This window comes from Physeter macrocephalus, unplaced genomic scaffold, assembly GCF_002837175.3.
Source record: "Physeter macrocephalus isolate SW-GA unplaced genomic scaffold, ASM283717v5 random_841, whole genome shotgun sequence".
Taxonomy (NCBI): domain Eukaryota; kingdom Metazoa; phylum Chordata; class Mammalia; order Artiodactyla; family Physeteridae; genus Physeter; species Physeter macrocephalus.
Window position 1 is genome coordinate 1 of NW_021146127.1, and position 25,627 is coordinate 25,627.

General features: G+C 50.3%; 1 protein-coding gene across 1 annotated transcript; it reads left to right on the forward strand.

Annotated features, from left to right (window-relative positions):
* Positions 1–2,835: 2,835 nt before the first annotated feature.
* Positions 2,836–25,328, forward strand: LOC114485240 (zinc finger and BTB domain-containing protein 16-like). The gene is made up of 3 exons (XM_028486349.2): positions 2,836–2,853; positions 3,677–3,941; positions 5,957–25,328. Exons 1-3 carry the CDS (start codon positions 2,836–2,838, stop codon positions 6,184–6,186), a joined length of 513 nt encoding a protein of 170 aa, XP_028342150.1. The 3' UTR covers positions 6,187–25,328.
* The last annotated feature ends 299 nt before the right edge of the window (positions 25,329–25,627 follow it).

The following is a 25,627-nucleotide window of genomic DNA, read 5'->3' on the forward strand; positions in this document are numbered from 1 at the left end:
TCGCCAAGGAGCCTGCCTGGATTCTTGCTTCTGGACGCTGTTCCGTTCAGGGGAGCATATTGCCTTAGCATCACCAGATTTGCTTAGAACTTTTTAGATTTGCTGGCTTCGGACAAGGGGAGGTCTCAGAGGGGAAGGCCTGACAAGAAGGGCAGAGGAGGAAGGGATGCTGACAAGGGCTTTCTCTGTAGTGACCGCATAAGCATCCCCTGCAGGTATTGGGTTGGCCAAAAAGTTCACTTGGGTTTTGGGTAAGATGTTACAGAAGAGCCCGAACGAACTTTTTGGCCGACCCAATCCACGCACCTTCCTGTCGGCACCTCCCCCACTGGGCCCCCAAGTTCAGCCTTATCAAAGGTGGCCAGTTACCTTTCAGCCACTTCTGAGCATTCTGCTGGGCCCCATCAGTTGGATTCATGTGATTGGAACGATCCCAGTCCTGCTAAGTCCACCCAGGGATACGCCCTGCCCTGCCCACACTAGCTCCTAAGAGCTCAGATATCAAAATGCCCCTGGCCCCTGTGTCAATCATGGCTCAGATCCATGGGGAGGGACTATTTCCAGACATCGTTTAGGAGAAGTACTTGCTTTTAACCTAGGAAACATGGAGCATGTGTGCTGCCTACACCGACACCCATCGACGTCACACCAGCGAGGCCCTGTGCGCACAGCCCTGCACAGGCTGAGCACAGCCCCGCACGGCGCCTCATTAATATTCCCTTGTTCTTGGCCCGTTTGCTGCTGCGGCCGGGTGTTTAGTATCGGCAGCTGTGTTGGGTAGGTTAGTCCAGCCGCGCTCTTGGCATTGATGGATCCCTGATTCACACGGCTCATCGTATAATAAACTCTCCGCTGTGCTGAGTGGGGGAGCTGAGTGGCCGACAGGATGGGGCTGGGGTGGGGAGGATGACAACACTGGGCTTGGCCAGCGCCAGGGAGGCCACCAGGTGAGGACAGGCCGCTGGGGTCACAGGTGCACTGGGCAAGCCGGAGGGGGGCTCTCATTAGTCTCGTTTGTCCTGTACTTAATGTCAAGCTCATTAAAGAGGCTACAGAGTTAATCAACCTACCACAAATTGGATTTTGAGTTCTGCAGCCAGTTTTGTGTACATTATAGCAACACTGACACGATTAACTCTCAAGGTGAGGATTTTAGGCCAGGCGCTTGCCATGTTTCAAAATCCGTGTGTGTGTGTGTGTGTGTGTGTGTGTGTGTGTGTGTGTGTGTGTGTTGGTGTCTTTTTTTTTTCCCCCCATAACTTTTTATTCCTTTCCCTGGGATGACTCGAGAGATTTCATATTTAAACTCATGTAACATGTGATCCACTCCATAATTCAATTCATAAAAATCTGATCAAACCAACCTCTCTGCCTTAACCTTTTGTCTTTTAAACTCTTAGGGCACCCCTCTGGAGGGGAAAGGCACAGACAGACCGCGGTGCCCACCTCCCAACCCACCGTGTGGCTGCCGATGTACGTTTTCATTACCGGCTCCGCTGAAGTCTCACGTGGCCCTTGCTTTGTTTATTTATTTATATCTTAACGAGGATACTGAATTCTTGATTAGAGTTGTAATCGTTGCCGATTCAGTAAGGAGGGGGAGTCGGATGTCAGACGGGGCTGTGTGTGCAGACGTCTACACGCAGAGAGAGTGGCACGCGGGCCCAGGCGTGCACGACCAACCCTCACTCTGTTAGACACACAGCTAATTAGGAGCAGGGTCTGCATGGGCCTCTCCTTCCCTGGGGTTGGATGGGGCTGGCGGCTGGGGACCAGTCAGTCTGCACAGCCCCGGCAGCCAGGGCGCGGACAGGTGCCAGGAACTCAGGGATATGCTCATCCCCAGATCTGCACGTGGAGGCTCTCCTCTGAGCCCAGGGCAGGGCCCCCCACAGTGGCTCTGCTCTTTGAGCTTCTAACATCCTACCCCTCCGATGGAAGCGCTCCCACCCACCCGTCTACACCCTCGGAGCATCTTGCAAACCTTCTACCCGTGAGAGAGCCCGCCAGGGAGGAGACCGCAACGTCCTCTCCCCGCAGAGCCTTAAAAACCCTTCAGAGCCATCAGAAGAGATGAGAACATATGTGGGTGCAGGGGCTTGCATTCGAGAAGGGGGAGGTTTGGTTAGCGGCCTGAGGAGGGGAGAGAGAGAAGAGAGTAAAATATCATTTTAAAGAGGAAGTGAAGGTGCAGGCATGCAAGTCTATAACGAGAAGGACAATTTATGCCCAGGCACGGGCGCAGTTTGACATGGGGATAATGAAAAAACGTAGGTCATTGTGGGTGACTTAAACCTTCAGCAGCTGAAGAAAATGTATGAAATGCAGAGGACATTACACGGTTGGCAGCCCCGCACATCTGCAGAGGGACAAGTGAAATACAGTGGGCCATTCTTTACCATAAACTATGGCTGTTGGAGATGCAGCCCAGAGAAATTGTAATTACAGTGACAAGACGAATCAGCGATATTTAAATATTCATGAACGAAGTCTGGGGTGATCAATCTGTCTTTATTGTCTGTGCCTTCACTCCTGTAATAAATAAGTAGCTGAAGTCCTCACCTTTCATCCCCGCAAAGCCCCCACTTTGGGTACAAAGGGAAAGATGGTTAATCCCCGCACCCCAGCCTCAGAAGGGAGGCTGCTGGGCGTGGATTCCAGGCCGGGGAAAGGCAGTTCTCCCCAAGTTTCAGATACTGGCATTTCCCGAGCGTCTCCTTAGGGTTTACTCTGTGTTGTGTGCTGAGGCTACAGGGATGAACAAGGTTTCCTTCTTGCCCTCACGGTGCTTCTAGTCTGTGGGCACGGTGGGTGTCACAGCAGATGCAACACAGCATGTCAGTTAGCAGTCTGGTAAGTATCCAGTGTCCAGATTCTGGAACCAGATCTGAATCCCAGCTCAGCTCCTTATTAGCTCTTTGACCTTAGGGACCATGTTTAAGCATCTCTAAACACCTCATTTTTCTCTTCCGTAAGATGAGAATGATACTGTCTTTCTTGTAAGGTTGTTGTGATGATTACGTGATACGATTGATCCATGTGAAGTTCTTAGCACAGTAGCTAGCACTCAACAAATGTGGGCCATTTTGATTAGAAAGTGCCATAAAAATTGTACTACGACTACTAAAAGGACAAAACGCTGGACATTTCTTCTCTCTGGGGACAGAGGAGAAAGTGACTCAATTTGCCTGAGCAGGGGACAGTGGGGGTAGCGCTAACGGGAAACTTCCAAACCGTGGTGACACGTGAGCTGGAGTTTGATGGGTGACTGGGAGTTCGCCAAGGAGAGAAGAGGAAATCACGCAGAAAAAACGGTTGCACGAGCCTGTGGAGGAGGGGAAGAGCAGAGGAATTTGGGGGACAGTGGGAACATTGGAGGATGTTTTTGAGGGTAGGGGAGTCAGGCTGGAATGGCTTTTGCCCCTGACCTAGAGGAAAGGAAGCTGGTCTCGAAGCCCCTGGGTCTTCTCTGCCCTCAGGGGACCTGCTTTCTGGTGGCTCTGTTCATCCCTGAACCAAACGGGCTCTCTTTACCCGAGACTGGCCCTTGAGGCGTGGATGGCCACTGGGCCACGGTAAACTATGGACACGTGTGCACAGGCGTGCTTCCTGTTGATGCTAAGGGGCTGGCAGGGGTGGAGGGTCCCTCAGTCATCTCTGGAGGTGGTGACTACAGGCAGCCTCATCCTCCCGGTGCACTGAGCCTGCCCTACTGTCCCCTAAAGAGGGGGCCGGGGGAGGCGGGGGCCTGATCCAGCCCCTTGTCCCCACAGGTGACCACCCATATGAGTGTGAGTTCTGTGGCAGCTGCTTCCGGGATGAGAGCACGCTCAAGAGCCACAAGCGCATCCACACGGGCGAGAAACCCTACGAGTGCAATGGCTGCGGCAAGAAGTTCAGCCTCAAGCACCAGCTGGAGACACACTATCGAGTGCATACAGGTACTGAGGACACACAGCAGACTCCGGGACGGGGTTGGGCAGGGGCAGGTGGGTCCGCAGAGAAGCCCTGGTGCCCATGGTCCCAGGCTGAACCGAAGAGCGGAACAGCTTCTGTTAAGGGTTAGTACGGTGACCTGAGTGCCACTTCCTCCCTGCAAGGGTGAGGCAGACTTTGCTGATCAATCACAGCACTCTTTCCAGGAGCCCAGACTAACCTTCCAGGCGGCCATACCAAGAGCTCACAGAGGATATCCATTCCTGAATCCTGAGTTGGGGCTCAGTTGGCCTGATGAGCTGAAAGTGAAGGCTAAGGTGGTTTCATGTGACTTGAGGGTTACAGTAAGAACTGGGTGACATTAAGTTAGGTTATGATGAGGGTTGGGAAAAATTGTACGTTAGATTGAGTTCGGTTCAACGATTAGAGAAGTAGTTGGATTTACTAACCCCTCTACGTGTATAATATTTTACCATTTCCAAGGGCCTTCATGTTCCTTTTCACATAAAAGAAATGTGAGCAACTGTTTTCTTGGGGCCTGAGGACAGAACAGGTGGAAGTGGTCCCGATATCGAGAGTTGCCAGAGCTGGGGGCAGTGGATGCTGGAGCCGGCCCGAGCCTGCCTGGGAAAGCCATTGTGCCCATCTCTTTCCAGCCCCGTATTCTGTGTTAGCACCTTGGTTGCTTAAAATTGGCTACAGTGGGAGGGTTCACAACGTGGCCATCAGCAAATGCTACAAAATCAGGGCTTTTTGGAGAGCCAGTTGTTAAACACTTACAGCACACTGCCAGTTGGGGGGTAGATCTTCAGAAGGACTTCCTGTGAGGGTGAGACATAGTGGAAGGTAGTGGAATGCGGCAAAGTAGGAAGGCGGGATCCCCTGATCAGGGGAAACAGCTGTCTGAGCGGAGGAATGGGGAGAGGTGATCAGACAGGTCCCGCTGGCCCAGGGGAGAGAGTGTGTTTTCCCGGGAGGGGAGGTGGACAGAGGCTACATGTTGTCATAGCTCTGCTTTGGGCCACAAGGAGAGGATGGGGTGCTCGTTGCTGACAACTAGAGTGACCGCCAGGATTTCCCAGAGCCCCTTGTCGGAGATGTGACCTGGCGGGTGTATCATTAAGTGCGCTGGCGCTGGCTATCATAAATAGCTGGTCGATAGTTAGATCACTTTGGCTGTTCATTACTTCATTATTTGCAGGGGCCTCTGCACGCAGGAGTATCGATAGCAAGATGGCTGGCCAGTTAATTACTGTATCAGAACAAGGTTCCCTCACATCCTCTGCTCAGCTCCAGGGGCCTGTAACAGAGGGTGGGCCTGTCGCAGCTTGGGTGTGGCCATGCGCTCCCAGGTTCTCTGTCCCTCCCCCATTCTGGCCTCAGAGGGGAAGGCAGGGTCCAGGGCAGGCTCTAGAGCCTCAGAGGAGTTGCCATTCCCAGGTGTAGCATGTTTGCAGGATGGGGTCCCCTCAGTTTTAGCCCACCTGTGTTCCCCACCATCTGTAGCCCTGTAAGGACTCCATCCCCTTGCTCCCCTGGAAGGAACTGTGTGCTGAAGAGCCATCCCTAAGCATCTGAGAGGCCTCGCGGGCCCTTTTCTAGACCTCCCTTTCCTTTCTTAGGAAGGGGAGAGTCCGTGCCCCTGAGAGAGTTAAGAATAAGTCCAGGGGCTGGAGCTGGCCCACATCATGGCCACTAGCTACCTGTGGCTATTTACGTTAGTTACAGTGAACAAGATTGAGAATGTAATCCATTGGAAACTAACACACCATTGTAAATCAGCTATACTTCAATTAAAAAAGAAGAAAAAAAAGAATGTATTTCCCAGTTGCACTCAGGAGCCAGACGTGACTCGCGGCTGCCACACTGGATGGTGCATCCATTGCCGTGGAGAGTGCTGACCTAGAGGGATGGGAGTCTCCAGCAAGCCCGAGGGGGCACTGAGGGTGCAGAACATCCCTGGGGCGGCTCTCACAGCCCCCTCTCTCTGTCCTGGCCTTCTCCTGCCCTCCCCCCACAGGTGAGAAGCCCTTTGAGTGTAAGCTGTGCCACCAGCGTTCCCGGGACTACTCGGCCATGATCAAGCACCTGCGAACGCACAACGGCGCCTCGCCCTACCAGTGCACCATCTGCACGGAGTACTGCCCCAGCCTGTCCTCCATGCAGAAGCACATGAAGGGCCACAAGCCCGAGGAGATCCCGCCCGACTGGAGGATAGAGAAGACTTACCTCTACCTGTGCTACGTGTGAGGCGCCTGCGGCGGGGGCAGCGGGGGGGCAAGAGGAGCAGAGATGGAGCGGGATACAGTCCAGGAGGACCGTGCAAGAAAACACAACAAAAAACAAACAAGCAAAAAACAACAAAGAAAAAAGAGAGAGCGAGGGAAAAGGAAACCTGGGAGCTGTCGGGCTCTGGGTTCTTTCTGGGGCTCCAGGTGACCTGGATGCCTGGCTGAGCCCCTCCCCTCGGGCCTCCATCCCTCCTTTCCTGGCTGGAGCTTGGCCTGCTCTTCTTGGATGGGGGTGGAGGGGCTTTTGTTCAGCTCGGATGGTGGGATGCTCTTCTCTCCCCTCCACCCAGATCCTCCTTTTGTGTCCGGAAATGGAGACTAGAAGGGGGGAGGGCTCCTCCAGTCAGAGCCAAACCACGTCTGCCTGCCATGCTCTCACTGACGCCTCGGGAGGTGGGGGCTGAGGAATGGGTGGGCTGGGGGTGCAGGAAGGGGGCCTGCAGATGCTGGGGCTGGGCGGGCTCACTGGCTGACACAGACGACGGCAGCTCTAGCTTGCTGGGGGCAGGCTGGGCCGGGAGGGGTTCTCCTGCCCTTCCCGTCGCTCAGTTCATCTGTTGCTTTCTTCTGCTCCGCCATACCTGGGTGCCCCTTCATGGTCTTCATGAGCCTCAGGGCTCTCAGCCCCTCCCCCAGCTCCTGGCTGCCTGGCTCCCCTTGACTCCAGTCCCCCATGGATCCGGGTGTCTCCCTCCTCCTCCAGCTCCCTGTTGGGGAAGCTGTGTCTGACTCCAGAGCCCCTCCTTGCACTCTTAGCTTTCTGAGAACGCAGAGGAAGTAAATGGAATGGCCCATCCCAGTCCAGCCCTGTCCTAAGCCAGATTCCTGCTGAGCTGCTTTTGCTTCCAAAATGGAAAAAAGGAAACAACTAAATACACACTATCCCACCCAACAAACACACACAAACACAAACCCCCTACGGCCCTCCTTCAGCCCCTAGGAGGAGGAATCCATCAAAGGGCTCATTGCCCATGGAGGGATGTGAATGTCCTTCTCCAGAGGTGCCCTACACCTGGAGGGGGACCCCTGCCCCGGGAGGGTGTCGGTGAGTCGTGCTGGGGACCCTTTGAACACACGAGACCCCAGACCTGGTGAGCTCCGTGGGAAAACACAGGTCCAAAGGGCGGTACAGAATTCCTGGCTCCCAGGGCCCCCCAGTCCACGGGGAGGAGGTGGAGGAGGAGGAGTTGAGAGTGCTTTGCCTCGTGTTATGTTTTGCTTCTTTTCTGTGTCCTCTGTTCACCTGTTAGCACATTGTACTTGAATTACCTCAGTTTTTTGTGACCTCATGAGCTTTTTTGACCCCTGCCTGTATCTCTTTTTTGGTTGGGGGTTGGAAGGATGGGGAGAGCGTTCTTTTCTGTTTCTTGTGTAAGTTAATGGCGAGTTTAATAGGCTTCAGCTGGCCAAGGCCATCCCCGTGTCCCCTAGCAGTGAGCCTCCCAGCTGGAGGGAGCTGTGCGGAAGGAGCTGAGTACTCAGGATCTGGATGGGAGGCCGGGGCGGAAGGTGGGTGCCTGCTGGGGACGGGGACGGACGGGGTGCTGGGGGCACAGCAGAATCACAGCCGGCTCGGCCCAGGCGTGATGTCATCCTGCCTAAAACACTCTGCAGAGAATCCCACCTTTCTTAACAGTTTGCTGGGTCATCCGGGTCCGGGGCCCTGTGTTCTTCAGATCCCTGCAAAGGCGTGACCCCACCTCTGTGTGCATTATCATTGCCCAAACTGGTCTCTTTTCAGGGCTGGCTGGGGACAAGCCGGCCTGTGTGTTGTTGCGATGGGGCGGGGGTGTTGTTTTTCTAAAAGCTACCTCTTATGTTTGTCCAGTTCTTTTGTTCCCTTCATGCCTCCCATCATGCTGCTCTGCTTCCCCCCACTTCTCCCAGCCTCCCCTCCCTGAATTTTTGGAAAGCACATTTGCAATATTTGTGTTCGCTTTGGGACGGGTCTTCCCGTTTCATCTCATGCTTTATTTGTAAGAGTTGTGGGTTGTTGTTTTTTTTTTTTTTCTCTTTCCTTTCTCTCTCTGAGAAAGTTGTGGCTGCGTTTTTATCTTAGGTTTTAAAAAGTGGTTTAGGGAAGCGGTTTTGGGGAGAAGCGTTGTGAGGCATACAGGGAAGTCGGAGGGATGGGTGCTGCTGTGACCACCCCCCCCGTCCCTCGGCCCCATCCCTCCTGCCCTCCCCTGTAATCTCGCCCACCAAATCTGAAGGCCTTAAAAGTTGTGTGTTGGGGGGATTTGGACTGGGGGGACTGGGTCACTAGACTGTTGATTGGGGATGATAATGTATGGAGGATGCTATTTTGCAACTATAATAATGACTTAGTGCTTTGGAAAGGAAAAAAAAAAAGTTAAACTTGAAATGTGTAACTAGAGCAGTTGTCATGTTTATAATGTGAAAAGAGTGGAATCATTGGGGGAGGGGCAGTCTGTAAGAAATCTGTGTGCACTATTGCTGCCTCCCCCAATCTGGGAAGAAGAGGGGACAGGCTGGCCCTCAGGGGATCTGTAAATCCCAGAAAACAGTATTTGAACAGCAAGATGTCATTCAATTTTGGTGGGGAAGGAAAAAAAGAAAAATCAAACTATTCCATAGACCTAGCTGACCCCTCTCCGTCTCCCCTACCCTTCCCACAGAGCCGGGTCTCCTCCGCTGTTCGTAAAAGCTGAGAGGGTTGAGCTAATATTTACAAATTGTAATATTTTTGTAATATTTGTTAGTTCCTTCATCAGTTCTACCGGACCTTGCCCTTTCCTTTCGTAATGTGAATAGGAAAAAAAAACAAAAAACAAAAAAAAAAATTCACCACCACCACCAACAAAATATCCCTTTGTACGTGCGTGTGTGTGCGTGTGCTTGTTGTGTGCGGTTGTGTGTTAAATCATGCAGTATTGTTGTAATCTGGTGTTGCGGCGTTGGATGGTACCTAATCAGCCCCTGCCTGCCCCCACCATCCCGGAGGGAGGGATCCTGGTCGAGAGGTAGGGAGAGAGGGTCGGGGCATGGGGTCTCTGAAGGATGCTGAGTCGGGAGACCTCTGTACCAGACTCTCCCCTCCTCTCCCATGAAGCCCCGGACACCCTGAAGAGACTCCAACGTGTCTCTTTCCCAACTTCCTGCTCACAAAGACAAAAGAATTCTGACCTTGCCAAGGTGGCCAGGCCTAATGGCCAAGGTGAGGGTCAGAAATTACCTGGAGGCTTTAGATGTGTCTGCACAAAGAGGGCTAAGGAGACGAGGAGGGTGGAGACTGCTCTCTCCCCAGGTGAGATCCCTCTTCTTTGCCATCTGGCCCCTTGGTCACCCTGCTGCCTTTGGCTGTGGTACTGCTGACAACCCTACTTGCTACTGCCTTATCCAGCACAGTGAGCTTTCTCCAGCCTGGAAAGTCCAAGTGGATTAATAGTTCCTTTCCTACGTTCAGCTCCTATAAGCGTGTCCCTTAATGCTTTTGGTGACATTTCCCCCTCACTCATGTGCTCTTCCCCTATTCACTCCTTCACTCATTCAAAGCATTAAAATCCTATGTGTATATAGGATAGACAAATATATATAGAGAGATATATATAGCAAGAGAGAGTTATAAAATAGTACATATCATTGCTGCTTTGGGCTGCTTTGGAGGAGGCCACGAATACGGCGAAGGGAGATCTGGGGTATAGGGGTGGGAAGGGAGGCTGGGGGACCCAGTGATTCCGTACAATCCAGGGATGCAACGCGGGCTTGTTTAATCTTTGTGCCTGAACAGTTTTTCCATGTTTAGAAAAGAAAAAAAGGAAAAAAAAGAAAACCTGCTGCAATTTTTCACAAGTGTCTGGTACCCTTCCAGATGCTATTGGTACAACTGGCTGCTGGGGTGTTGAGGCCTTGGAGGGACGGGGCCCTTTGGCTCATCTCCTTACAGGGGAGTGACCAGTGGCAGGGGCAGCCTTCTGACTCTGGGGGGACTGGGGGAGATTTGTGGCCAATTCCCTGCAAGCCCAACGAGGGTGAAAGCTGGGGGCACGGGACATAGGACAGAAAAGGGGGGAAAGATCGGACTGTGTTCGTTCTTCCTAGGGCTGTGTTAAATCCTTTTTCCCCTCCCATCTTGTTTCCTCCTTCCTGGAGCTTCATGGCGGCACTTACCTGGATATTTCAGTAGGAGGGAAGCAGGCCAGACTATCCCTACGCAGTGAGACTGATGGGTGGAGGAGAAAGGCACAGCTGACCAGGAGGAGTGCAAGACAGACCAGGGGAGTTGGGTCAGGGGAAAAGGACTGGGGAGAGGGTGTTCAGGCCCCACAGGCCTGTTATCCTGAAGCCCCGCCTCCCTGAGTCCTTGGCATCCCAGTTTGCAGACAGGGTACCAGCCTCCTGGTGTGTGTCATAGGAGTTGTTCACATAGTGTTATGCATGATCTTTGTAAGGTTAAGAGGCCGTGGTGGTGCACCATGACATCCGACCCATATATATAAAGATAAATATATATATATATGTATGTAAATTATAGCACTGAGGGCTCTGCTGCCCTGCTGGACCAAGCAAAACTAAGCCTTTTGGTTTGGGTATTATGTTTTGTTTTGTTATCTGTTTGTTTTCATGGCTTGTCTTCTGTCGTGACAGCACAAGTGCCAGTCCGATTGCTCTGTATTACAGAATAGTGTTTTTAATTAATTGATGTTCTAGTTCATGTCTACCTCAGCACCTCCTCTTAGCCTAATTTTAGGAGGTTGCCCAATTTTGTTTCTTCAATTTTACTGGTTACTTTTTGTACAAATCTCTCTCTCTCTCTCTCTCTCTCTCTTCTCTTTCTCTCTCCCTCCCTCCATCCTTCCTCCCTTCCCTCCCCTCTCACTTCTGTTTGTTTCATTCTCTCTTTCACTCTCCCCTTCTTCTTGCCCCCTCTGGCCCCAGCCCACCCCTGCGACCCCGCATCGTGCTTGCCACAGCCCTATCTGTCCTAGCCCCGAAGCAGTTCACCCGAACTTGTGCGGTCCTGGTTGCAGCTTTCCGCATCTGCCTTCGTTTCGTGTAGATTAATGCGTTTCTTTGTAATTTCAGTGTTTCTGACAAGGTTTAAAAAGAAAAAGAAAAAAAAAAGAAAATATGAATTTACTGCTGCAGGTTTTTTTCTCTCTCCATGTGTCACTAAGTGAAGTTTGTGCCTTCTATAGCAAAGAGAATATTTTTTACATCCTACTAACAGTAGATTTTTTTGTAGTGAACATTTTTTGTATTTTTATTTATAAGTCTCATAAGAAAAATAGCAATGTTCAGTTGTATACCTTGAATCTGCAGTTAGAAGAGAATAAAGTTAATTCAGTTGTCTCTGGCTTGAAGTGTCCCCCCTTTTTAAAAAGTGCTTTGCCCCTTCTGCCTTTTCTTGGGTGGGGAGGATCTGAGATTTCTGTCTGGGGATGGGAAAGAGAATACATTACACCCCAGCCTCACTTATGTGGCACTCTTATGCCACATTTGTGAGGTGCATACCCACCTTCATGACATATTTATCGAATAAATTTTAGTTTAAAAAATAGCATTAAATACACAGCATTTAATCCTTGGTACAATGAATGTATGAAGCAGGCACTTGTCCATTTATCCCTTCAACATGGGCGTTCATCCATTAACTTGCACAGTTACCGTCTGTAAGCCATGGGAATATGGCAGGAATAGAGCAGACAACCCCCTGCCCTCAGGAGCTGACATTCTAAGCCACTGGGTTGGAATGTTTGCTTAGGTGTTAACGCATTCCGATCACACAGCTGGTGAGTGTCAGAGTCAGAACCTGCATCTAGATCTCTTGATTCCAAATCAGGTTCATTCTTTCCTGACTCCAGAGGCAGGGGGCTCCTGTCTGGTCTTTATTATACAGATATTTTCTTCTCCTTCCTCTCAGCCAAGTGAGTTTCATCAATTTCTCAACAAGAAGCTGCCACCCAGTTAAAGGTCCCTGGGTCTGGCAGCTGGGCCAAGTGAAGAAAGGAGATTGAGCTGGGGATGCAAGCCCAGCGTCACCACTCGCAGAATAAAACATTTGCACAAAATGTGATGGGCTCGACTCCTCCCGCCCCCGCCGTCTCAGGGCCCAGACTGCTTCTCTGGGTGTGTCTGCTTTCCTCTCCCTGGGGATGGGAGCATTGCCCTGCCGGTAAATGTAGCCGGAAAGCCAATTCCACCCAGTCTCAGACACGCTGGCTCAACACCTCTGCCCGAGGCCGTCTGACCTGCCCAGCGCTGACCAGAATAATCAAAATAATCCGTCTTGTCACCAGACTTAGGAACACAGCAGGGAGTGTGGTGACGGCCCCTCCAGGGTGTGAAACCAGTGCCAGGCCTCCCGGGCCAGCCTGGCCTCCAGCATCATCCGGGAGTCGCTGGGAACCATCCTCCACGTGATACCCTCCGGGCACCAGCCTGCAGGGAGGCCCAATTCCCTGCCTAACCTGCCCGCTCTGGGAGCTGACTGGAAGAGGGGCCTTGCAGCCCTTGTGCTCTGGGATCCTGGGCTGGGGTCTGTGTGACCCTAGGGTTGTGAGCTGCAAACCACCTGGAGCTACACTTGCCTCCCTGGCTGGATGACAGTCCCTCTGCCGGGTGGCTGCTCGGTCCCGCTGTACTTTCTTCTCTCCTCTCCTGGTCTCTCTGCTCTGCTCTGTCATTTTTCCTTCGCCTCATCTCTCTCTGTTCCTCTCACCCAATCTTGCTCCCTTCTCTCCACTCCTCTCCCCTTCTCTCTCTCTGTCTCTCATTTCTCTTGGGGTTTTCTTTTGGCCTTTGTGTCTCTCCAGTATGCTTTTCCTCTCCCCATATTTCTCATCTTGGAAAACAATCCTTTGCCCAAAATATATTTGGTTTGATTTTGAGCCTCTGCCCCGCTCCTCCAAGCCATCCCCCGAGCCCTTTCTTCTCCAGGTCCCTGCTTGTTCCCCTCGCCTCTTCCCAGTCCCCTACATCCCCTCCTCCCCCTCAGGCCTCAGCTTTCTCTTGACAGATGGGAGGGCAGTGAGCACTCCCTCTTTAAAACAACATTTAATCGCCGTTTTCTGTTCTTGGACATCAAAGCTGGGGCTTAGGCGCTGCGCTGGGGTCGCAGTGCGCGGTCTCCGAGGGAGAGGAGGTGAGTGAATAGGGGCCGGGCTGAATGGGCTTTGTGTGGCCGCTGGGGTCCGCCTGCTTTACATGCTCTTTGACCCAGATATGATCTCATGGAGAGAAAGGGGCCCCGGCCAGGCCAGCCTGAGAACGCTCCCTGGCCTGCCTCAATCCCCCACCCCGCCCCCTGCCCAGCCCCCGCCAGCCCAGGCGCAGCTGCCCTCTGCCCCAGTCCTCCGAGATGGGCAGCCTCCTCCAGGACCGGACTGGCCAAGAGGGCGCTCTGCTGGGGTCAGAGGAGGGGCCAGGCCACCGAGGGAGGGGCTGCATCCCTCTTGGATGCGTTTCCAGGGACTTAGGTGGGACCCCGCCCAGGCCCACACAGAGGCGCAACGTCCCTTCCTGGCCGAGGCTCCTGGGGTTCTGGCGGGCACTGGGGCCACACGTGTCAGCCTTAACAGCTCCCCTTCCAGCCGCTCTGAGGGGCCCCCCCTCCCACCAGAGGGGGGAGAGCCGAGGGGCGGAGCCGGCAGAGACTTGCTAAAGACTCCAGCAAGTTGCGGCAGGTGAGCAGACAGAGATGTCCAGCTGAGTCCAAGGCCACAGCCTTCTCCGTCCAGCTCAACACTGCCAGGGCTCACCACCCGGCTGCCCCAGAGCCCCTCACCCACCACCCCCACCAGGAAGGGGAGAGAACAGAAAGGGACTGACCCCAGGTGCTCTCCCTCCCTCTGTCGCCCTCTGCTTTGCGGCAGCCGGAGGGACTTCCCAGAAATGCAAACAGCACCATGTCACGCCTTTGATTAAAGCCCCCCATTACTCTTCAGATGGAATTCAGACTCCTGAACAAGGCTTACAAGACCCTCCGCGATAAAAACCCCTGCTCACCATCCCAGCCTCATCTCAGGATCACCCCCCCTGCAAGTGTCCTCAGCCACCCCCCACCTTGTGCGCCTGCCCGCAGATGGTTACCGGAAGACGCTGAGCTCGTCCCCTGTGGGCCTTTGCGTGTGCTGTTTCCTCTTCTAGGAACTGCATCACCGCCACACGCTCACCTCCCTTTGGTCTCAGCTTCTCATTATTCAGGTCTCAGCGCAAACCCTAGTCTCTCGGGAAAGCTTCCCCTGGTCGCCCTGAGGCTGAACTCGGTGCCCCTCTGGCCCCATTGTCCTAGTGCACTGTGATCACCCACTTTCTTAACTGTCACCATGAACCCAACATTAAGTTCCCTGAGAGCAGGAATTGTGTGCTGTGTACCCTCATATTCCCAGAGCCTAGCGCTGTCTGGCACACAGCACCCAATAAATCTTTGTTGAATAAACAGATGCGAGAAAGATGGGGAGAAGGAGGGAAGGAGAGGCATTTAGCATCAGGGGTTGAGGTCAGAGTTGCCGGGGACGGTGGAACTGGGTAAGGAGGTACACATCACCCACCTGCCCCCCAGGCGCCTCCACGCGTGCATGTCACTGGCTGCGTACAGACCTCAGCAGAGGTGGCCCTGCTTCCCCTCACACGTGCCCATGTCAGTTCATAGAGACGCCTGAACTGTGATTGTCATGTGCCAAGGGAGGAACAGCCAGCCCAGGATAGTGGCGCATCTCAGGCAGGGAGCTGCCTGGGCATCGCTCTGTGTGTATGGGGGTGTGTGTGTGCGCACGTGTGCACGCGTGTGTAGACACCTGGTCCCTGGCCATGATGGGGGCCCATCCCACAGCTCTCTCTGTGGCTCTGGACCCCGCCATCCCCACCCCCGGCCCTTGCCCCTCGTGGGCTGACAGGAGGGTGGGCTCCTCTCTGGGCTATGTTTTCTGCTCTCCCCGGGGGCGTCTCAGTGAAAGTGAACTCGCTCATTTAAACCTGACTCCGCAGCCCTGCAGCCTCCTGCAGCGCTAATTACCCTGTAGTTCTCAACTGATTGCTGTACACTAAGCTTAAGCCCTCCTTTACTTACTGGCCGACTACATTAACAGCAAAGCTGCTGCTCTCTGCCGCTCACGACTGTACCGGCTGGCTGCACACGACGTTCTTCTGCCTCTCCCCAGGGGGCGGGTGCAGAGATGCAGCCTGGCACCCAGCCCCCAAGTCTGTCCCCTCATGGAGCCCCCGGGGCTGGACAGCAATGAGAAAGTCATGGCCTTCGCCCTACATACTCCCTGACCCAAGGGAGAGGCTCCTTCTTTGGTTCTGATTCTTCAATAGGGCAGGAGCTCTCGACACCCGCCCCCCACTCACCCCCAGAGGGATCTTCTATTTGGGGGACTCTTGGAAGCCTCCCTTCGGTCTTCACAGCTGCTGGGAGGTGCTGAGCACTGGCCACATTTTACAGACGGGTAAACTGAGACTGTGACTCTAAGCAGTCGGTGGTGAAGGTGGGGCTTGAAGCCAAGACTTCTCATTCCATCAGCTCTGTTCTTTCCTCTCCACCAGGCCGCCTGTCCAGGAGATATCCTCCCTTGGGTGTCCCAACCCATCCAGGTTTGACAATTTCCGTTCAGCTGTATGTTCTCACAGCTTCCACTCCTTGTAATGAGGCGGGAAGTCCTGTGTTGAATCCAAGCCTCTATCTTCCGGCTTTTTCTGCCTCCTTCACATTCCTGCCCAGAATTGGCTGGAAACTTGGGCACGAGAGCCTTTCCTTCACTCTCAGTAGCCTTTCCCAGGGCAGACCTAAGTCCAACCTCGGCCACAGGCCCACCCCCTCCACCACTCACACCTGGGCAGGTCTGGAGAGCGGGGCCAGCTGCAGGCTTCTGCAGGGTAGTGTCACCATGCTGCCTGGCACTGTCTGCTTCTCTGAGTGCCCTCAAGTCCCATGAGGCAGAGCTGGGCCCTGGCCTTGGGGTCTGGCAGCATTTTGAAGCCCAGATGGGCCCCATCAGGGTGCAGCATACGGACCCGTGGAATCAAGGATCCAGCTCTGCTCTGATTGAGAGCGTGATGGCTGCTGTGCTGGGCACCCCCTAAGGAACAGGGGCAGCTGAGTTCTGGCCGAAAGAACCTGATGTCGAGAGTCAAGAGAACCTGAGTCTGAGGCCAGTCTGCCATTCACTGTGTGACCTTGACAGTAACTCAAAACTGCTCTGAGGTCCTTTTTCCTCAACTGTAAAACGGGGTACAGTAATGCCTGCCCTGTCTACCTTCAGGACATTGTCAGCTGAAGCAGGCGCGTGAATCAGCTTTCTAAACGCCACGGGGCTATAAGAATGAAAGTAATAAATTGGCGGGGTAGGCGGACAGGCTCAGGGCTGGCCTGAAATGGGGGGCCGGTGGCCTAGACGTTCATTTCCAGGGCTGGAGGGAGCCCTCAGAACCAGGACCCAGGAGCCTCTGCTGCCATCACTGGGACTCTGTCACCACCTAGTGGACACTAGCTGCAGGTGCCTCTACTGCTCTGGCAGGTCTGGAAAGGCGCTGGGAAAGCGCATCCCCTTGTAAGGGACTTTGGTTCCTTTGGGGTCCCTGCTATACCAGGTCGGGCTGCGTAAGGGGAAAATGTGGTCCAGACTTATGCCAGAAAAGAACCACCTTAAACTGCTTGGGAGAAAGTTCACTTGCACTTTCCAGAAGTTCTTCTGAGTCGATGTTTCTATCCTGACCCTTTTTCTCCCAGCTGTGCCCGTACTGACCAACTCGCCTTGTCAAATCCTGCTCCTCCCATCCCAAAAGGCTGGATGGGAAGATGCCGTCGGCCAGCCCAAACCCCAGGGATCCACGGGGCCTCGTCTTACACTGAGGGAAGATCAGCCTCCGGGAAATCCAGCTCCTCAAAAGCTTTGCTACTGGGAGAGAGGCAGGCAGGCCAAGGGAGGGGTGCACAGGAGCTCAGGCGGCCCCAGCTCCATCGCTGAGGGCCTGAGAGGTGACAGCAGGAGGCGGGGGCAATGGGGCCAACTCTTACTTCCTGAGAACCTTCAGAGAGCCTAGGAAAGCCATAATGGAAGGCTGCTAAAGTCAGCTCCTGTCTCTCACTAGAACTTCCCTTTTAATACAGCAGGTGAGCCCATGCCTGCCCCCAAACCCACCACAGAATTCTCCAGGAGGCAGTGGACTCTCCCATGCCTTGGACATTTGGGTCTACAAATGATTTGATTGGAAGTGATCTTAGGCTGGGTCATTTTGTTTCTCTCCATGCCTCTTGGCACCTCTGGCCATCTCAAATGGATTCAACTGAATGGTTTGGAAGACCCTTCCCAACACTAAACTTCTAAGATTCTATGACTCTTGCCAACTGGAAAGATCATCAGAGCAAAGTATACCTCTGGCTCCACATCACCTGTTAGCACTTGTTTAAGAAACAGCATTTCACTTGAGTTTCTCCCTCCACCGGGATCAGTGTGTGGGCCAGCTTAGCGTGAGATTCTAGTGACACCAGGTGGTGAGAAGGGGGAAATGCATGCATGATGGTTGGTCTGATGGGCAGAGAAAGGAAAAGGCTTTTCCTAATAAATCCCCATCTGGGAAGGGAGGAAGCCACAAAGCGGTGGGAGTAGGGGTAGGGGTGGGGATTGGACCATGCAAGTTTAATTTGATTGATATCCACCTTATTCTCAGAAATCTCTTGCCATTTAGCCTTCTTCCTTAACACTGGTTATTCCAAGCCCTGGCACTTGACCTTTCCCTTAATTCCCCGGAGCACAGCTGAGACCAGCCTGGAACATTTAAATTAGATTTCTCTGAAGTCTCAAGGACAACGAAAGAAAATAAGCCCCAAGAACAACACAACATTAGCCCAGATCTCTGCCTGCCTGCCTGCCTTCATGAGACCAGGCCATCTTTAATCCCTACGACCAAGAAGCCCAATAAAATGAGACCCAGAGTGAGGCATCTAATGGATTCTCTGTCCATCCTCCTATCGAAGGTCAACTGCTCCTCCTGGCCTCTGGGTCTCATCCTCCCTATCTTTCCAAACTCTTTCCTTCCATACTTTTCTCTCTTCGGCGTCCATTTCTCCCTTTCAACCAAATTATTCCCATCAGCTTTACAAATATCTGCCATTTTAACAAACTTTCCCTGACCCAACGTCCCTCTTTAGTTAACACCCAAATCCTCCTTCTTTGAACAGCAAAATTCTAGAGAGAGCTGTCTATACACATTGTCTTCTTTCATTTTTCTTACAACCTTTTCTGATCTGGGTTTTACTCCATTGAAATTGTCCTATCGAGGTCATCAGTGGCTCCATCTTCCAAAATATTGATACCATGGCTACTTTGCTGTCTTCACTTTGCTTGATCTCTCAGCAGCTTTCTAGATCCCTGGCTCCTTTTGGAAACGCTTACTCTCCTGGTTTTACCCCCTACCCTAAGGGCTGCTACTTCTCAGTCTCATTGGCTGGCTCCTTCATCTTCCTCTACTGAACTTTGGATATTATATTAGACTATCTCTGAATGCTTCCCTGATCCTCTGACCTTAACTATATACTTCTCCCTGTGGTGTCTACTTCTGTCACTTTTATACGTGCTAATGACTCCTGAATTTTTCTCTCTCGTCTTGAGTATTCCACTGAGTTCCAGACTCAGCTGCTTAGCTGACACATACATTTTAATGTCGAGCAGGCGTCTCAAACGTACCATGCCTTTTTCAGAAGCCCTGTCCACACATATCCATGCCTGTCTCTCCCACTGGGTATGTAGGATAATGCTAGCTGCTATAACAAACAGATCCAAAGTACACAATGCCTCAAATATAAGAGAAGTTTATTTCTCACTCCTTCAGCTATCCAAGGTAGATGTTTTTGGTTGACAGGTGGCTCTTCTCTACATCCTGTGGTTCTGCCATCCCTGGAGGCCCTGTCATCATCTTCATCTTCCAGAAGAAGGGGAGACAGAGTTTGAAGGGGACGTGCCTGCTTTTTAAAAACCTTGGCCCAGTAATGATATGTATCTTTGCTGCTTTCGTTCCCTTGGATTGTACTCCATTGCATGGCCACATCTAAGTGCAAGGGGGACAGGAAAATGTCTTCCAGCTACGTTCAGAGGAAGGAGAGGTTGAGTGTTGGTGAAGAACTAGCGATTTCTGCCACAGTCTGTCCTTCTGGTCACCAAATATCTGTTTACACTCTTCTTCCCACACTTGGAACATACTCACTCCCAAAGAGAAATAAGCCCAAATTCCATCCTGTCATTGTATCTGTTTCAAAATTTGTGACCCTCTGGGTGATGCGCAGTCCTCACCATCAGCTCTTTGGACGAAAAGCAAGTTGCCTGTATCCCACCCGCATCCACGGTATACAGCTAAAATAAATGACAGCAGTCCATGCTGGGCGGTGTGGAAACATTTAGTAAAACCACTTTCTGCAGTAATCAGTTTTCTGCCCTTTCTTGGTATAAATTAAGGTTATATTTCTCTTGCAGTTAGGTGTGGCCAGGTGACTCATTTCCAACATCATGTGAGCAGGGGTCATTTGTATTATTGTTGGGAAGAGGTTTGTAAAAGGCGGTATCCCCTGCGTCACTTTCCTAAGGCTATCATGACAAGTTGCCACAACTTGAGGGCTTCAACCAACAGGAACTTGTTTTCTCACAGGCGTAGAAGCCAGAAATCCAAAACCAAAGGGTCAGTAGGGCCACATTCCCTCTGAAGACTCTAGGGGAGGATTTTTTTCTTGTCTCTTTTAGCTCCTGGGGCCCCTGGCATTCCCTGGCTTGTGGCAGCGTCCCTGCCTCTGCGTTTACCTGGCCTTCTTCCCTGTGTGTCTCTGTGTGTTGTTTCTGTCTCTTTTAAGGACATTCTCATTGGATTTCGGGTCCTCCCTAATCCACTATGAGCTCATCTCAATCCTTACCTTAACCACATCTGCAAAGACCCCATTTCCAAGTAAGGTCATATGCTGAGGTTACGGTGGACATGAATTGGGGGAAGACGCCATCCAATCCACTACAGTCTCCTTTACAATAAAAATCGCCTTTTGCCATGGGAAGAACGGGACACATCCAAGTCCGTAGTCCACAGGGATGGTGGAGCCCTTGTACACAGATGCTCATGAAGACCCCCTGCCCTGGCAATGGGGAAAGTTCTGAATCTCCGGTCTGGGAGGAACCCCTTGTCCATTGTTCTCTGAAACCCCTGGATCCAGCCTCTTGGAAATCATTTCTTGACTATTATGTGTCCTGGCCCATCTGAAGTGCGTTCTGGGAGGTGGGCCTCCCTCAGGACAGCACAGCCTGATGCTTACTTGTACAAGTTCAGGGGCTGAGTGTGATTTTAAGCTCCAACCTTCCAAGGCCTTTACTGGAACAGGTTCATGGGTTTTTTTGGCAATTCAATTTCTTAAAAAACAACCTTTAGATCTATTTGCTTCCAATCCATTCCTCATGCTGGTAACCACACCCAAAATTCTTTCCTACACATAGTTGTCCAAACTGCTTTTATCATTGGTATTATTATTAGTAATTTTTCTTCTTCCTCAAATCCAAGCCTCCTTGTCAACTTCCTAGTGGCTACCTTGGGGCCATCTGAAAGAGCTGGCTTGGGTGGAATCATAACACTCTTAATTTGATGTTTGCCACGGAAATGAATCCCTTTGTAAGAGAATTTTTAATAATGAGCCTTTATTTCTTGAAGTCTTTTCCAGTCTTATTTCCTGTAATTATCCAATACATAGGGCATAGAAACAGTCAACTTACCTACATCCAAAAAAAACAAAAACAAAAACACACAAATGTCTGGATACACCCTATTTTCTTTTATTTCCTCATGGAAACTTGTCATTTTTTTCCTGAACTCATCTCAATAATATCTTGCTACAAATGCTGGAGTTTAACCAACATACACTACCATTCTGGTCCTTTCCCCAAAGTTTCTCTTAGAGCTGTAGGCTCAGTATATATTTGGTCTGTCTTTCAAGTTATCACAAGCAAGACTTTTCCTAATTGTATTATTCCTGCCTACCATGGGACTACGTCTTTCTAGCCAGCCATACCTCTCTCCTTGCTGGCCACTCTCTACTTCCCTGACCCATCTTCTCCCACTTTCCTTTACCAGTGTATCCAGACTCACTGCCTTCTATCTCTTCCCAGACAGAACATGTTTTTGCATATGCTGTTTCCTCTGCCTAAATCTTGGCCTGGCTGCCTCCTTCACCTATAATTCAGGTCTTGGCTCAAATAGTGCCCTCTCAGACTGTCCCATTTAAGTTTGTTTCTTCATAGCATTTACCACCGTCTGATATTATCTTCTTTACTTGTTTACTTATCATGGTCCAGACCCCACTCCCCTTGCACGTGGGCTATGTGAGGACCAGGATCCTGTTGGCCGTGTTTGCCACTGCATCGTTAGTGTTAAGAACTATGCCTGCCACTCAACTGTTATGACAACAAATGCCAATATTAATATACTACTCTGTGCCAGACACTGTTTTAGCTCTTTATTGAAAACTTTTTAATGAAAAATTTCAAAGATACACAAAACTGGATTAATAAGATGAACCTCATAAAGCCCATCACCCAGATTCAACATTATCAAGATTTGGCCACACTCGCTTCTTCTTTCTTTCCTTCTTTCTCCTTCTTTCACTTCTCTTTCCTTTTCTTTGTTTCTGTTGAAGTATTCCACAGAAAATCTCAGGCATCGTGTCATTTCCCTTCTCTGCCCCACTACATCCTTCAGTGCATACTTTTTTAAAAAATGAATTTTCTTGATAAACAACAAGGTCCTACTCTATGGCACAGAGAACGATATTCAATATCCTGTAATAAACCATAATGGAAGACAATATGAAAAAGAATATGTATATATATGTATGACTGAATCACTTTGCTGTATGCCAGACAGCAAACATTGTGAATCAACTATGCTTCAGTTTTTAAAAGAAGAATTTTTCTTATGTAACTTCAATGCCTTAAAAAATTAGAAATGATTTCTTGGTATCATCACTCAGTCCATATTCATATTTCCCTGATTGCCTCAAAAATAACTTTTAAATGTTGATCTGTTTGAATTAAGAGCCAAACTAGGTCCAAACATTGCATCAGTTTGTTATTTCTCTTAGATCTCCTTCCCACCTGCCCTGCTGCTGACCTGTTGAAGAAAGGGGTGATTATTATTAACTTTTCAGTTATGAGATGATGAGGGCCCAAAAATGGGTCTGGATGATAGGGATGAAAAGGAGGAAATGCTCTGAAGATGCTTTGTGGAGTAGGGTCATCTGGTCGACCCTACTTTAGGTCCATAGAGTGGTGATACCACTGCCCGCTCGGAAGCACTCAGGAGCTATGAGAGTAACAATCGCCTTGCTCCTGCCTACAAGGTCCCTGGTGTGACGGCTGAAAGGAACCCTCAGATCAGCTAATTGTATCTCGTGTTTTAGTCCCTTGCCCAGCCTCTCCCACCTGGACAAAACATCTGTACAGTTCTCCCACTTCTTCACAAAATTCCCTCTTTATCTTGCAGCCTCTGAAGCTTGTCAGTCACTGTACTTGCTGTGGTTCCCGCACCAGCTGTGCACCAAAACTCATGGAGTTTTTTCTGCTTATTTAAAAATACACTCAAATATGTGGTTACCTATCCCAGACCTCCCGAATGAGAAGCTGTAGGTGTGGTACCTGGGAATATGTATTTTCAAACCACTTTCTGGATGATCATGATGCTAATTTCCACAGCTAGATCATCTCAGAGTCTGTTTTCATTGATAGCTTTTATTTTTAGGGGTAATATTTTCCTGCTTTTTGGCCTATGTAGTGATTTTTTTGTTGTAGGCTAGATATTGTGGGTGATCTATCTGAAGGAGTCTGGGTTATGCTGTTTCCCTTTAAAGAGTGTTGTGTTTTGTTTTGGCGGGTAATTAACTTAAGAGGCTCTCTTTGTGCCGTCAAGGCTTGGTTTTAGGCTTTGTTAGGGTGAGTCTATAAAGTAGCCTTTATTTTAGGGCATAGTCCTTCTCCCCAAAGCAGAACTTTCTAGTGTCTCAGCTGAATACTGAGACAGTACATCCTGTAACAAGAAGATCTCTCCACTCTGGCTTGAACACTGACTTGCAGCATCATGTGATCTCTAATATTTCCATTCTGCTCTCAACTCCATAGCAGCCAGTTTCTTACAAAGTCTCACCCTGTGCGTGTGCAGCCTGTTTGTTGACCAAAAACTGACAGGGAACCCTTGTTATGGGTTAAATTGTGCTCCCCCAAAAGATACGTTGACGTCGGAACCCCTAACACTTCATAATGTGACCGTTATTTGGAAATAGGGTCTTCATAAAGGTAATTAAGTTAAAATGAGGTCATCAGAGTGAGGTCATCTATCTAATCCAATAGAAGTGATGTCCTTTACAAAAAAAGACATCGAACACAGAGACATATGCACAAAGAGAAAGCCATGTGAAGATGAAGCGAGAGATCAAGGTGATACATCTTCAAGCCAATGAACGTCAAAGATTGACAGCAAACCACCGACACCAGTGGGGAGGCATGGAACACATGCTCCCTCCCAGCTCTCAGAAGAAACCAACCCACTGAGACCTTGATTTCAGACTTCCAGCCTCCAGAATTATGAGAGAATAAATTTCTGTTGTTTAAGCCACCCAGTTAGTGGTACTTTGTTATGGCAGCCCTAGCAAATGAATACATGCCCACATAGACCTCTGGAGCCCCCTCTATATGACTTCCTGCTCCCTGGCAGCCAGCCCCACAAGTTCCATCTGCTCTAATAGCAGCTCTACACTCCGATCTTCGCTTTCTCAGCTCAGCAGGACTGTTGGACTCTTCCTGGTTTCCAGCTTCTTGTACTCACTTTATGTGTTTTCCTTCTCTGAGGGATTGCAGCTGTGTACTATCTATTGTCCAAAGCCTTAAAACGGTTGTGTCATTTTGCCTAGCTTTGTAGCTGTTTATGGTAAAAGGCAACTCCAGTATTTGTTACTGGCCAGAAGTGAAATTTCTTTTCTTTTCTTTTAATATTTATTTATTTATTTGGTTGCACCAGGTCTTAGTTGCGGCAGGTGGGCTCCTTAGTTGCGGTTCCAGGGCTCCTTTAGTTGCAGCTCACTGGCCCCTTAGTTGCAGCACGTGGGCTTCTTAGTTGCGGCTCGCCAGCTCCTTAGTTGCAGCACAGGGGCTCCTTAGTTGTGGCATGAGAACTCTTTGCTGCGGCATGCATGTGGGATCTAGTTCCCTGACCGGGGATCGAACCTGGGCCCCCGTGCGTTGGGAGCATGGAGTCTTATCCACTGCACCACCAAGGAAGTCCCCAGAAGTGAAATTTCTGTTCTAAGTTCTTCAAATCAACTCATTTAATCTTCTCAACAACTCCATGAGGTAAGTTACTGTCTTCATGAGTTCCAGATTAAAAAAACAGAGGCGAAAAAGGAAAAAAAAAGATTAAATAACTTGTCCAAGGATATATCTTATAAATGGTGGAGCTAGATTTTGAATCTAGACGGTTTAGCTGCAGCGTCTATGCTCTTAAACATTAACCTATTATCTGACATAATAGGTGTTCAATGAATGCATTTTCAATAAGTGAATATATGGCTGTTTCTTCTAACTTTTACCATTTAGCCTTCTGTTCCACCTGCTTAGGAAAATTCCAACAATAAATCAACCCACTATCTTCACTTTTCCTGCACCCAGACTTTTAAGCACTCTGGAGAAAACCACCTTCTGGGAAGAATGAACTCCTACCCAGTTATCCAGGCCTTTGAAAATACCTAATAATTCTGTATGTCTCTAGGCTTTGCCCTCCATTTGCTGTTGTTTCTCACCTCAAATTTCAAATATCTGTACCTCCATACTTGTTATTTTCAGAAAGAAAATCCAATTTCCAGCCGTGAACTCTTAGTTTCTTGCTCATTCCTGTCAGTCTGACTTGGATTGGCACCCATCCTTGCCTTTCCTCTACTGTCAAAATATTTAGCATTTCTATTTCTATCTGAGGCTCATCCACTTTTAGCTGCTGCCCACCATCTTTCTTCCCTTTCACAGCCAAGCTTTTGAAGTGTTGCTTAAATCCTGTCTGCATTTCTTCGTCTCCCTTTCACCGAGCTCAATCTGGCTTCTGTACTTATTACTTCATTCATTTATTGTTAGCTTTTATTTTTGATCAATTTCACCCCTTTGCTTTCTTTAAATATATTGATTCTTTTTTAAAGTTAATTTATTTTATTTTTTTACTTTTGTCTGTGCTGGGTCTTCGTTGTGGCGCGCGGGCTTCTCATTGCAGTGGCTTCTCTTGTTGCAGAGCATGGGCTCTAGGCGCGCGCGGGCTTCAGTAATTGTGGCTGGTGGGCTCTAGAGTGCAGACTCAGTAGTTGTGGCGCATGGGCTTAGTTGCTCCGCGACATGTGGGATCTTCCCGGACCAGGGCTTGAACCTGTATCCCCTGCATTGGCA

Coding starts and splice junctions, on each gene's coding strand:
- LOC114485240 (XM_028486349.2), top strand. Junction 3,942..5,956: donor ACACTATCGAGTGCATACAG/GTACTGAGGACA, acceptor CTCCCCCCACAG/GTGAGAAGCCCTTTGAGTGT.